This window comes from Felis catus, chromosome B4 (assembly GCF_018350175.1).
Source record: "Felis catus isolate Fca126 chromosome B4, F.catus_Fca126_mat1.0, whole genome shotgun sequence".
Taxonomy (NCBI): Eukaryota; Metazoa; Chordata; class Mammalia; order Carnivora; family Felidae; genus Felis; species Felis catus.
Genome location: NC_058374.1, coordinates 95,303,335 through 95,318,076, shown reverse-complemented (window position 1 = coordinate 95,318,076; position 14,742 = coordinate 95,303,335). Strand labels below are relative to the sequence as shown.

Sequence of the window (14,742 nt, the reverse complement as noted above, 5' to 3'; positions counted from 1 at the left end):
AATTTCATTTTCACTCATTTTTACATAATTTCAAAACTCCCTTTTATATCACAATTTCTAGTTCTTCAGTTCTTAATTTTGAGTCATCTTTCTCATGAGTTTGGGTTAATTTTTTCCAGGAAATGTACCCAGGCAGTATATTCCCTGACACCTTGTGTATTTGAGATACTATTAGCTTCATTCTCATGAACTTCAATTTATCGAGGTGTGGAATTCATGCATTTTTTTGTAAATGCATTTTTTCCTCAGTCACAAAAACTCTCCCATTTTCTCCTCACATTTGTTCTTTTTTCAACTGACATGTTTTTTGACTGAGCACCTTTTTCATTCCATATCTCTAATTCCATGAGAACAGGGTATAGTTTATTTTGTTCATAGCAGAATCCTCAGTAGGTCTCACAATACATGACATTCAGTGGGCACTGAAAAATAGCTCTGAATGATTCACAGCTCTCTCACTTAGTCTGGTTTATCGTTCACAGTGACTTTTCTCTGACTTCTGTATGCCATTGTTTCCCTTGTTTTCGCCTTCTTCTCTTTATCTTTTTGCTACATATTCCGGCAATCTCCTGACTTTGCCACATATGCCACTGGCTGTGTTTTCTGCATTGTCATTTCCGTTCTTTACTGCTTAAAAGATTTTCATCCTGCTCCCGAGTTTTCAGCTTTTAAAATCCTTTTCTTCTTCATCTCAGTCTGATACCTTTTCATCTTACATTGTTGTGTTTTGCTTCTTTTTGATTTTTTAGAATATTATTTTGTTAAGCAGACTTTTTAACAACATATTTTTTGCCCATTTTAACCATTTTCTATTTTTATTATTGTAGTGAAGTTGACATACAATGTGTGTTAGTTTCAGGTGTACAATATAGTGATTCAACCATTCTATATATTACTCAGTGCTCACCATGATAAACATAGTCACCACTGCCACCACACAATGTTATTATAGTATTATTGAGTCTATTGCCTATGCTTCTGTTACTTCTATATTGTATAAATGGAAGTTGGTACCTCATAATCCCCTTCACCTATTTCCCTCATTACCCTACCCACTTCCCTCTGGCAACCACCAGTTTGTTCTCTGTATTTATGAGTCTGCTTCTGTTTGTTTCTTTGCTCATTGGTTTTGTTTTTTAGATTCCACATATAATTGAAATTATATAGCATTTGTCTTTCTCTGATTTATCTCATTTAGTATAATGCACTCTAAGTCCATCCATGTTATTACAAATGGCAAGATGTTACTCTTTTTATGGCTGCGTAATATTTCATTGTGTATATATGCCATCTTCTTTATCCATTCATCAATGGATGGACACTGAGGTCGCTTCCATATCATGGCTATTGTTACTACATAATGCTGCAGTAAACATAGGTATGTATATATCTTTTTGAATTAGTGTTTTCATTTTCCTCAAATAAATACACACAAGTGCTACCAATGTATTTTGAGAACATTAGACAAATATTTTCTAAAATTTTCCTGAAATACATTCTCAAAGGTATTTATCTTCTCCATTATTTCAGATTATTTCTTTCTCAATTTATTTCTCAATTTAATTTTTCTGTTTATTAATTCTTTAACAAATATATATGTATATGTATATATATTTTTTTCCAGTAGATTTCAAATATAGATATAACTAGAATTTAAAAGAACTTTGAAAGAAAGACTTAGTCTTAGGACTAGTTAGAGTGAATGTGATTGAAAAGTGCCAAGAAAGCCCTCTCCCTTAAAATATCACTCGTTCAGCTAATGGATTTCAGACATTAAACAAGGGAGTCCAGTTGGCCCAAAGCTTTTTGAAATGCAGACATTGTCAGTGCTGTAATTACAGACAATGGGTTAAGTCATCCCTTTATGTGCATTAACTTATCAAGTCACTTCCTGAGAACATACTTGAAGAAATACAAGGGCATCTAGTTTCTTCTTTCAGTTTATTTATTTTGAGAGAGAAAGAGAGAAAGAGAGAGAGAGAGAGAGCAGAGGAGGGGCAGAGAGAGGGAGAGAGAGAATCCCAAGCAGGCTCTGCACTGTCAGTGCAGAGCCCAACACATGGTTCGAACTCAATGAACCATGAGATCATTACCTGAGCTGAAACCAAAAGCTGGCCACTTAACCAACTGAGCCACCAACTAGGCACCCCAAGGGCATATAGTTCCTGCGGTAATTGGAGTAGAGGAGTCAGCATTAAGAGCAAAACAAATAAAATCATTATGTTGTATGCCTTAAACTATATAATATGTCCATTACATCTTAATAAAACCAGAAAAGATAAAATAATCTTTTTTAAAAAAGTTGAAATAGGGGTACCTGAGTGGCTCAGTCTGTTGAGTATCTGACTCTTGACTTTGGCTCAGGTCATGATCTCATGGTTCATGAGTTCAAGCCCTGCATTGGGCTCTGAGCTTACAGCTTGGAGCCTGCTTGGGATTCTGTCTCTCTTGCTCTCTGCCCTCCCCCCACTAGAGCTTTCTCTCTCTCAAAGTAAATAAATAAATTCTCTCCCTCTGTCCCTGTCCCTCGCTTGCATACTCTTTCCCTCTCTAGAAAATAAAAGTCAATCATAAATTAAAAAGGAAAAAAATAAATAAAAATAGAAAAGAAAAACTGATTAAAAGAGAGCCTGAGGATGAGAAACAAACTCTACTCCCTTACAATTCAGTCCATGGAGGGTTCAAGCAAAGTCAGCCCAATTCCTTCAAAAATTTAAAAATGACAATCCTACCATTTCTGAAGTGAATTAGCCATTCCAGAAAGGGCTCTGAGAATGGAGGAAAGTAATATGTTTGCTTTTTCCTACATGCATTCAAGATTAAAAAGGAGAGGGGTGCCTGGGTGGCTCAGTCGGTTAAGCTCCCGACTTCAGCTCAAGTCATGATCTCGTGGTTCATGAGTTCGAGCCCTGCGTCAGGCTTTGTGCTGACAACTCAGAGCCTGGAGCCTGCTTCAGATTCTGTGTGTGTCTCTCTATTCCTCTTCCCACTCGCACTCTGTCTCTCTCTCTCTCTCTTTCTCTCTCTCTCTCTCTCTCTCTCTCTCTCAAAAATAATTAAACATTAAAATTTTTTTTTTAATTAAAAGGGGAAAGAGGTAAGAAATGAAATTCTGGTTATCCAAATTTTTCTTTGATAAGTGCCCTACATTTAAATTTTTGAAGAAGTTACAAGATATTCAAGTTAATACATGGCTAGTGTGGATATTTACCAACATAAGAAATTAAGATTTATAACATAACCATGTTTTCATTAATATTTTACAAGATTTTATTCTCCCGTGTTGTACTGGATGAAGATCTCTGTTTCTGTAAATGTCATCAGCCCATACATATTTCATGGCTCTTCCTTTCATCAGCCTTCCATTTCAGCCATTTTGAGTAAAGATTTGCATGTGATCAAACTGACATCTGGCACTTTCATAAAATTAGCCAAATTTTCTTTTGAATATATATTTGAAGAATAGATCCATTAACACATTTGTTTAACAATTAAAAATACCAACTACATCCTTTTGGGGAAAAAAATCTCAATATAATAAAATTGAGAGACCATTCTGGAAGGCTTTGCTTAGTTGTATTATCATTGAACCGTCATTTTAGTTTGTCTTCTGGGTCGGGTTGGAAGAGATTATATTTTGTTGTTTAGTGTGCAAAATATGACAGCAAGACTTTGTATCTCCTTCTATAGATTCTTTACAGATTAAAAGAAAAGTTTCAGTTTTCCTTGCGACAAGATAAAGAGAAAAATCAGGAGATCCACCTATCACCCATTGCATTACAGCCAGCACAGTCTGAGGCAAAGACAGTCAACAGCATGGTCCAGCCCGAGCAAGCCCCAAAGGTGCTGAATGTGGTTGTGGACCCTCAAGGCCGATACACTCCTGAGATCAAAGCTACCACCGCTGTCTGCCCTTCTCCTTTCAAAATGAAGCCCATAGGACTTCAGGAGAGGTAAGAGCTTTTCTGTATCCCCCTACAGGTTACTTTTTTTAAAAGATTATTCACCAATTAAAAATGATAGAACCAGAGATGATTGGCATATTGGATTTAAAATTGCTTACTGCCATCTTGCTATGTTACAAAGAATCTAGCTATGTTACAAAAATATTTTCGTTACATCAGATTCCATTTAACCTGTGGAGACCCAAGCCAAGGTCATCTTCAAGTACAGAACAGCTTCTATAATCAAATGTACTGAGTACATTTTAAGGGCTGATGATGTAACATAACACTATCTCTTTTAATTGTCATTGAAACTCTGGTAGATAGAAGGACTAGGAATAAACTTAAGATATTTCCTACCAAAGCCCACATTGTTTGATGTGAAGTGGGAAGAATCATTGTCACAAATCAATTTTTTTGAAGCTTTATTTTATTTATTTTAAGAGAGTGTGAGCAGGGGAGGGGCAGAAAAAAAGGGAGGCAGAGATAGAGAATTCCAAGCAGGCTCCACACTGTCAGCACAGAGCCCGATGCACAGCTTGAACTCACAAACTGTGAGATCATGACCTGGGCCAAAATCAAAAGTTGGACACTCAACCAACTGAGCCACCCAGGCACCCCACAAATCAATTTTTTATGAAGTTGTCCCTCTTCTTCTTCTGAGCAAACAGTAAATCTCAAAATCCATGACATTTTTTTTAGTTGCCTTACCTGCCTTTGTGATGTACTTATACTGACACATTCTCACTCAAAACAAAGCCAATATATGAAAACCATGATATGCAAAGTACATAAAAGAGCTAATTCTTTACTTCCCCAAAAATATTAAGTAAAGCTTTCCCAAGGTATTTCTTTCTTTTTAAATTTTTTTACATTTATTCATTTTTGAGAGACAGAGAGAGGCAAAGTACAGCGGGAGAGGGGCAGAGAGCGAGATGGACACAGAATCTGAAGCAGGCACCGAGCTATCAGCACAGAGCCCAACATGGGGCTTGAACTCACAAACCGTGAGATCATGACCTGAGCAGAAGTAGGATGCTCAACCGACTGAGCCACCCAGGCGCTCCCCCCACCCCCCCGACCCCGCATGGTATTTCTTAAAGTAAGAAGCTTCCTATCTATACTTAAAATATGAATGGGGTACTTGGGTGGTTTAGTCGGCTAAGCATACAACTCTTGATTTTGGCTCAGGTCATGATCCCAGGGTTGTGGGATCAAGCCCCCCATTGGGCTCCATGGTAAGTGTAGAGCCTACTTAGGATTCTCTCTCTCTTTCTCTCTCTCCCTCTGCCCCTCTCCCTCATTCACTCCCTTTCTATTTCCCTTTCTCTCAAAAAAAAAATATATATATATATATGATTGATGTTATATCCAACACTGCATGTGAGGGTAGTGGGGTAACTGAGAGGCTCTCAAGGTACACTCCCCTGATTCATTTTCCTCTTATTTTCCTATATCTTCATTTTCTGTCACTGTCCTTTTTGTTGTCTTAGGTTTTCAGATCACATCTCTAAATATATTTCCCATCACACACACACACACACACACACACACACACACACACATTCATACATGCCACATCCCTTCAGAAAATATAAAAACTTCAGAAGACCAAAGTGGTCATTCAAATTTTTTGAAATATTGTCCAAAAAAATGAATGAAGTAAAAAGAAAGGTATTTGTTGCAGTGATCTCTAAAGTCCTATAAAGGGAGAACACTTTGACTCCATAACAGAAGAAAAACAGAGAGCAATCAAGTCTTCCTTCCTTCCTCATCACCCCCAAATACTGGTTGGTTTCCTGATGGATCCATGTGGATCTCCAGGTACTATTTTCTTAGTTGGGTACCACAACACTGCTGTCTGGGCTGTAGACAAGATGGAACTTTCTCCTGGAGACTAACCAGGAGTCCGGAGAACTGGATTCCAGACCCAGCTCTGCCCTTTGCTGGATTGAGTGGCTTCATATGCATCATTCACCTATCTGGGCCTTACTTTCTTCATCTGTAATATGAAGGGGTTAAACTCGACTTCTTTGCTTCCTTCAGGCTCTTTTGCTTTTGTCACTCAAATGAGTTTTATACATTGATTTGCTTCCAAATGAAACCTCAAAGCAAGTATCTGAGGTGATGTACCACAAGCGGGGTGGCAGAAGAGATTTGCTCTGATGAAAGCAATAAGGTGGTCATTTTCTACAGATGTTTTAAAGATGATAATAAAGCTACCTAAAAGTCAGACTAACGTTTACTCATCATGCGCTGCCAATTCTAAGCAAGGCCAGTGGTGAAATCCTCTAGGAAGTACCTATTGCCAGAATCCTACCTTTTGTCAGCCACTGCTGGGCATGTTTGAATTTCAAGCAGCATAAGGTTAACTACTCCTTTATTCATTTAAATGAAGCGAACGTTTGAGAACGGAGAGCACAGGGATGGTGTCTTATTCATCTTCATGGTCCACGTGGGGACTCTAGCAGAGTAAGTGTGTAATCAGTGTCAGATTCCCTACCACCTGGTCTACAAACTTCCCCGCCTCCCCACCCATCGCCTCCCACTTCCTTCCCACCTCAGAGGAGGAGAAAGCTCTTCTGTCCACACGGACTCCTCCGGTCAGTTGCTCCCACTCCTGATAGCTCGCTCCATCAATTTTCCTTCTCTGTTTTCAACTGTGCCCTCTTTGCTAACGTGGTGACTTTAGCATAGATTCTCTTGTGTCAAAGAAACTTCTTTAACCCATTTCCTTCTCTGGTTCTTGTCTCTCCTTCCTTTCTCAGAGGAGTGTCTTATTAATAGAGTAGAGTGTATTCGTTGCCTCATTGGTCATTTTCAAACTTTAATCCATGCTATTTGCACACTTGCCAAATTTATCAATGGCCTAAACACCAAATACAAAGCACATATTTCATTTCTCTTCCCATCTAGCACCAATGTCTACTTCATTTCTAAAATCTTCTCCTTCTTTGGCCTCCAAGACACTATCCTTCTGGCTCTCTGGTGGCCACCGTTAGGTTCCCACCTAGATTCCTTTCTTCCCTTAGCTTCCAAGTTCCATCAGAGAGGCTGATTTGAGCTGGAGGCACTGCTTTAGGAGCTATCCGGGTGTCAGGTAGCAACAGAAAAGATGGTTGTGGTTGGATTACTTAGGGAGGTGGGTCCAAGGTAAGAAGAGGGAGTGGGGAGTAGGAAGAGCATCTGGAGAGGGAAATTCAAGTGTCACTTCCTCTGGAAGCCATTCCTTCCTTCTCCTTTTTCCTCTAGTCCACTTCACCAATATTACTCATTCAGTTTCCTCTCCTCTGCCCCCTTCTACTTTAGCTCCACAACCCTGTGTGCATACAGTATTTATAGCACTTCTCAAGTGTATGTAAAACTAATCTATCTCATCCCATTGACTAAGCTTCTTAAGGACACATATATGGTTTACATGTCTTTTACATGTAGAACATAATTCCTAAAAAACAAAAGCTCCTGGAAATAAATGCTTGCATGAATGAACGAATGATCAATGTTGTAATGAATAATTCTCAGGTGAGCTTTCAGATGTAGGGAAACACTGCTTTTCCCATCACCCCTTCTTCCTCTATTCTCACCCCATTGTTTCTGCCATAATTCCCTGCTAAGATGGTATAGTGATGTTTCAAGAGTGGTAAAATATGACAGGTGTATAGTGTTCCATGCAATCAAGAAACATTTCTGAGAGTTTTAAAAGCCTTAAAACTTAATTTATGCTTATGTGTTCTAATGGTGTCTTTAAAATAGACTTGTGTTTTATATCCCTCCATCTTCTGATCCTGAAGTGAAATAATAATGCCTTGTTTATTGTATGGAAATCTGGCTTCATTAAAATCTCCATGAGACCATAGAGGCTGAACTATGAGTCACTTGTCCCCAAAATATTTTGGGTCATGCCATATAAATCTCTCATCTCTGATGGAGAGAATCTATTCCTGTGACATTATTAATAATAAAGTATAATTTAAAAAATAAAATAAATAAATAAAAGAAACTATAGAGACCGAATGTGAATGCTTTACCTAAACACAAAGAATATATCCCCAAAATTATGAAGATAAATTTTCCAACTATTCACCATTATCATATTGATTCTTGCTCCTCGGATTTTCTCATTATTGATTTCTCTTTTTGAGATCTAGGCCCAGATCTCATTAGTTCTTATTTGAATTACTGTGTCCTGTGATCATGAGAATGACACCAGGAGGAGCATGTGTTACATATTTCATTTATTTCATCTCCTCTGCCTGATCTAATCCTCTTCTCTCCTCCTTCGATTTGTACCATACACTCTTCAGATTTATTTTGCTGTAACAGTACTTGCATTGTAACAGTACTGCTGTGTAAAAATCCTCAAAAGCTCCCTTGTGCCTACAGCCTGAGGCCCAGACCAGCTTGCTGGACCTTAGAGGTCCTATACTATTGGACCCTGATCCTTCTCTCCAAATATGTTTGCTGCTACTCCCAAAATACACCTTCCGTTCCATCCAGTCTTCTCCAGTGCGCTGTAGTCCTGTTTAAATTTGCATCTGTGTTCACCTGGTCCCTCTTCTCTCTCCTCCTGTCTATCTCTAGTCTCTAAATCCCAGCCAAAACTTAACCTCCTACCGTTGGCTGTGACACTTATCCATCCCCACAGGGATTCTTAACACCTCTGAATTCTCACATGCACCGCTCCTCTAGCAGTGATTTTCATTAAAGAATAATTATTCAGAAAGGGACTAACACTGGTTTTCAAGTAGTTTGTCCTGTCCCGTCACCAGCTTGGAAGACCCTTCAGGACAGGTATAGGCTCAAATGCTCTTGTGTCTACCATGGTCCCTGCAACCCTGGTACATTGTAAACACAGAAAAATATTATGGACTTTCTTAATTAATGTGCCTTTGCATCTAGAGATCTCATATTTTTCCAAGGAAACTTCCACAAGAACAAATAGCCTAATGATAAACTCCAGGGCTAAGTCTCTGTGCTAATATTGCTTCTGACATTCACTAAATAAGTGAGTCAACAAGATAATTAAGTCCTATGTTGTGTCGTTTCTGCAATGTACAAAATAGGCATGATAATATCTGTTCTGCCTTTTTTCAAAGGACACGATAAAATTAACAATCAAGAGGTGCCTGGGTGGCTCAGTTGGTTGAGCATTCGGATCTTGACTTCAGCTCGAGTAGGGCCTCATGGCTCATGGGATCAAGCCCCATGTCAGGCTCTGTGCCAACAGCCAGGAGCCTACTTGGGATTTTCTCTCACCCTCTCTCTGCCCCAACCCTGCTCACATGCTTGTGTGTGCTCTCTCTCTCAAAATAAGTGGATACACGTTTTAAAAAAAATTAACAATCAATATAAAATGGCATTTTGCCTTTAAGGAGGAAAAGGAAATCTAGCATTCTTTCTTTCTTTTTTCCCTGTGGCCCCATTCCATGAGCCTGTTTTAGCTCAGGTTGAACTCAGGAAAGTCGAAACTTTTTTTTTTTAACTGAATTAATAGGGTTGAGGCTGCCATTTGACATCATAAATATTTTTTATTTTATGTTTTCATAAATACGTTTTAAAATGTCAATTGACTTATAGTTTTTCTCATCCTATTGATAAATATATGTTTATAAATTTTACCATTTAATGTAATCTAATAACTATCAGTAATATTAAACCCGCTGTCATCTAACAGATGAGTTCATTTCCCATGGTGAGTCTATGAGTTGAAGAGGTGCATTCAGAGGTCTGCCCCACACCTATTGCATACAAAACTGGGAACTTGTTTGCTCACCTGTGATGAGGAGAATAGCACGTGCCTTGCACAGCTCTGGTGATAGTTAAGCTGGACAACAAGGTCACATGCTGACACAGCATGAGGCCAGAGCCGGCTCCCGTTCCCTCTTCTCTTGTCCCGTCCCGGTCCTCCTCAAATTCCCTGCTTGTCACTCGCAAGAGAACTGTATACGAACCAGCTTCCAAATTTCCAGTAACCAAAAGATCACACTCAGACCCTAGAATGATACATTTCCTTCACTTGGGAAAGCAGAGAACTCGAAAATACAAATTCCTACAAATTTCTTCTTTATGCTACTGTATGACTAACAGCCAGTTTTATGGAAAGGAAATTAACAGGCAGACGGGTAGATTCCCACTATTTCTTAATTTGATTTTCCATTAGAAATAAAAGTGGGCAAGAATAGTTAAGGAACAGTCCATAAAGGGTGTCTCGTTTAACAGGGCACCCTCACTCCTCCCGACTTTTTTTCCTCAGTGGGCTGAGAGGAATGTGGCATTAACAGAGGATTTCTATCACACCTGAGGCCTCCATTAGCCCCCGAGGTTTGCCATAATGAATGAACGTTCTCTAACTTTTCTTTAACTCTACCATGATATGGTTTCTTTAGGTGTCCATAAATGTGCAGATGATGATGTAACACCTAGCTATGTCACTTTAAAGGTTTTTTAGGGGTGCCTGGATGGCTCAGTCGGTTAAAGCACTTGGCTTTGGCTCTGGTCATGATCTCGTGAGTTCAAGCCCCGCATCGGGGCTGCTGGAGCCTGCTTCGGATTCTGTGTCTCCCTTTCCCTCTGCCCTTCCCCTGCTCACACTCTGTCTCTCTCTCAAAAATAAAGAAACGTTAAAAAAAATTTAAACAAGTTTAAAAAAAACAAGGTTTTTTAGGCTGAGCCCGGGAGATTTCTGTCAAAGTTAAAAATGCCTGCAGCAGTGGAAGCGATGGAAACATGGGCCTGGCCAAGAAAATGTTGAGTATTTTACATCTAAACTAAAAGTTGCATTTACTATAATTTCCTCTAGGCAAGGTGGAATGTTCTGACTTCTGTCCCCTGCTCTCCCTAGTGAAAAAACATTTCAGTGCTCAAAAATTTTGACTTAGAAGATACCTAATTGCTCCTCAACTAATCTCCCTTTGGGAAATACAAGAAAAGGATAGAATAGACACAACTGAATGTCAAGGTACAACATTTACAAAGACAAAACTACTCTGGAAATTAAAATCTGTATTCATGAAATAGACCCATCATTTTCTGTCTAGTGAAACTAAGACCTAGAATTCTCTTTTAGGTCTTGAGTGAGAAGAGCATATAGCCTGAGACAAGGAATCTTGTCCAAGTGACTTACTGAGACAATGCTCTCAGGAGAAGCCTAAAGGAGAGTAGGGGAAGCAGAACGGAGGAGAAGCCAAGCAAAGAGGTGGTTTCAGCTGACATCTGATCTCAGCCTGTTCAGGCAGGGAGCCCTGGAGCATGAGTGGCACCTCACGAACAGTTGTTCTACCTCAGGGTGGGCATCTGTACCCCCATGTCAGTCAGCCGTTGACTTCAGGCCATCCTGGGGATGGTGGAGGCATAACTTTGTAGGCGCCTCTGGCCTAGGCCACTCCCATCAGCCAAGGATGATTCTCCAGAGAAGTGGCAGCTGTGGGCCATTCACAGCCAAAACTCCCAGCAGTGGGGGAAGGATAGGGAGGGGCATCAGCCTGGTAAAGGTGCTCTGGGTGGAGCGCCCACAACATGACTACACTGGCCAAAGGTGGTGACACTAGTTACAGCAGAGCTAGGTTTATACTCCAGACTTCCTTGATCTTGCCTGTGATACACATACCAGGAAGCCTCCTTCAAATAAGCACCAGTCATTCTGATGGAACCTATGACCCAGCACCACCCAGCGCTGTCTATCAACCACGACTCATGTCTTCCAGTCTGACAATATGGGAATCATAGCATAACACATAACAAACAACCATCTAGAAATTAATCCTAATTTAACCCCAGGTAATGTCATTCAAAACAATTCAATAAGATTTATTGACACTTTACATGCATTATTTCAATTAATCCTCACAAGGGACTTATTAGCCCCTCCTTATGGTGAGGAGCCGACTGCTCAGAGAGATTAGGTTATGACACAAATAACATAATAGTAAGTTCACTGGGGTTGTGAGAGTGACAAATAGAATGTGAACTGAAGCAATCTGGCTCCAGATGCTAAACTTGTTTAAGTACCCCTAACAAGTACTACCTTGGAGTGTCAGGGAAGCACATTTCTATATTCTATGGAAAATAAGTAAAAAATAGGTTACAAATCAATGTATATACTAAGTAGGTATATTATGGAGTCTCTTGCTGTTACTCCTCTTAGCAAATTTCATGCTTGGCTTTCAAATGTTTTTCAGATTCTAAACAAGTAAATTTCAATTTTATGAGGTAGATTCAAAACACCCAAAGTGGAGGGTGCCAGTCTGACTGCCAGTCTGTCTCAGCCTTTCCTCTATTTGGTTGTTCCCATTCTAGAGGCCCGGTGGTAATCCAACATAAATTTGCATATAACCACTATGCTCTACCTCCTTCTAGCTGATACAGTTGGTATAATCTTAGGCTTCCCTTGGTTTTGATTATCACATCCTTATAAATTACTTTTATGGGGACATCCAGAGTTGGGGAGGCCTTGGAAATAGGCACAAACCCTTTGTTTACAGTGAACATCAAGCTGTTTTCCTCTTTATTTGTAGGATAGACATGAGTGCATTTTTATGGAGGTGTGTTGGTATTCTGCAGGGTTAGAAAAACAGAGCTGTAAAGTGTTCCTTATTAAAAAAAACCCACTAAGATTAAGAAAATGGAGGCCAAAGTTTTGAAATCTGCCTAAAAATCAATGGCAAGTCATGAGACAAAAGGTAATAGTGATTAATGAAAGAAAAGAAATGACAGGGGATACAACCCAGGGATAGAAGAACAAAAGCCAAGACATATTTTGAAGGAATTAAAAATAGGGGAAAATTGGCCACCACTTGTTGGCAAGCACAGACCTAGCTTTTCTCAAAGCATACTGAGATGTTTGAGACTTTGTGGCTGAGTGAGTCCCAGGAGTGTAGACCCAGAAGCGGGTGTGATGGCAGTCACTATAATAGCTCCTTTCCTCTCCCCACCTTCCCTTCCCCAGGTGGCCCCTGGAGGAATAATAGGAGTAAGGGCCATTGGGTCCTCCTCTCTGTGTCTTCCATCAGACCACCCATCACAAGGGCTCCTAGGTCCTGAGATTCAAGCAGAAAGAGTTTCTCAGCATGCCATCCCGACCCATCTTTCAACACCCATTAACTTGCAATCTGATCCTGGACACTGGCTTCCAGCTTTACTTGGTGGTCTCCATTTCTACTCCCACAATGGGGGTCAAAGCCCAATTCTTTTCTGGGAACTCTTAGAACCATTCTGTAGATATGATCTATTTTTGGAGAAAATTATGCCTACTTCCCCTAACTGCATAATGCTGGCATTTCTATAGAGCTCTCCTGTTGTCTTGACCCTAAAGAAGAGGTTGTTGTGGTATAATGTTTTCAGGTTCACTGATTCCTCTCTACCCGTGATCTATCAAATTAGAGTTTTGATATAGAAAGTACTAAAGGCAGGGCTTTTTCAAGAGATTTCAAGTCTTTGCCAGGGGACCATGTTCCAGATCTAGATGTACAGGTTGAAAGAATTAGGTGAAGTGGCCTTTTTTTGTGGAAGCATTTTAATCAGGGCAGGCACAGATGATTCCCAGAGTACGTTTTGCTTCCTATTTTGAGAAAGACCAGCTCTGAATATTTGTACTGTGTCAGGAGATTTTACCTTGCAGGCAAATGGTTGCCTTTGGAGTTCTTTGAAATATGTAACAGCTCAGGGATCCACTACATCATTTTCTGGAGTGCTCAAACATTGTTTTCCTATGAAGTGAGTTTCCACTGTGTTCTCATCGGATTTTCCCAGCTATTAATACATGACTTCTATAGCAAAACAGTAAAAAAAAAAATCACAGATCGCCCACAGCAGGTGACTCTAGCAAAATTATTTTTCAAGTGATGGATTTGTTGTTGTTGTCTTACCTGCATGTATATTACAAACGTTAAGATGACATTTGCATTCAGTAATGCTTCCTTATTATCTCGATGTAATTTAAACATGGTGGGAGTGCTCCATTCTTGGATACGTTCTGAAACCAGCCTAGATGAAGCCTATCTGATCATAGTATGTGCAAATAGTGCCCTCTAGTGGAGAACTGCATGTTGAAGCCATTCTTAACTAGTCTCAACTAGGGAAAGGAAGCTCGTTCTTGTTTTTGTTTAAAAAAAAAAAAAAAAAATCCATGACTGTAATGTCCTCTCTGGCAGGTAAAACATAATCTTTTTTGACAGGTAGTTTAGAAAAATGTCCCAGTGTAGTGATGAAAGAGCTGTAACTTAAGAAATAACAAATTGGTGTGAACACTTTGAAATATGATGTGCTTTCTACCAATGCTTGGCATCCAATCATTTTCATTTCTCATTCAATCCACAAGTCATTTTAAAGACAATGGGTCAAATTAAATTATTATTGGCTAATATGTATTATAAGATATAAATCCTCTTACTCAGGAGCCAATTTTTATTCTAAATCAGAGGTTTGAATATGAGCCTCAAAAATGCTTTTTTTCCAGGCACCCCCAGCCTGCCTCCCCAATCCTCATTACCCTCCTTTTCTCTCTTGATTCTGATTTCCCCACATGGTGGCGTCTATAAAACAATGCCTGACATACTACATATTTCATGGACATTTGTTAAATTTCAGTATGAAAAAAAAAAAAAAGAACAAGTCCTTAAAATTAGGTTAATTTTATGGAAAGAAATACTTCAAAAACGAAGCCAAACAGATGATCCCCATCATCTCCCTCTTGGCCTACAGATGTCAGTCTCTGGTGCTGGCAGGTTGCCCGGTCTCGTTAACCACCACGAGGGGAGAGTCTGAGCTGATGTCCTTCATGTCCTTGATATCACACTGCACC

The 14,742-nt window shown here is 39.6% G+C and overlaps 1 protein-coding gene across 4 annotated transcripts in view; it reads left to right on the top strand.

Moving 5' to 3' along the window:
- Positions 1–14,742, top strand: part of PTPRR (protein tyrosine phosphatase receptor type R) — a 243,328-nt gene that overhangs the window by 145,159 nt on the left and 83,427 nt on the right. For all 4 annotated transcript variants that reach the window (XM_019835222.3, XM_045062069.1, XM_045062070.1 and 1 more), the window contains one exon: positions 3,691–3,953. In XM_019835222.3, coding sequence (XP_019690781.1) covers positions 3,691–3,953 — 263 coding nt within the window. The remainder of the gene's footprint in view (positions 1–3,690; positions 3,954–14,742) is intronic.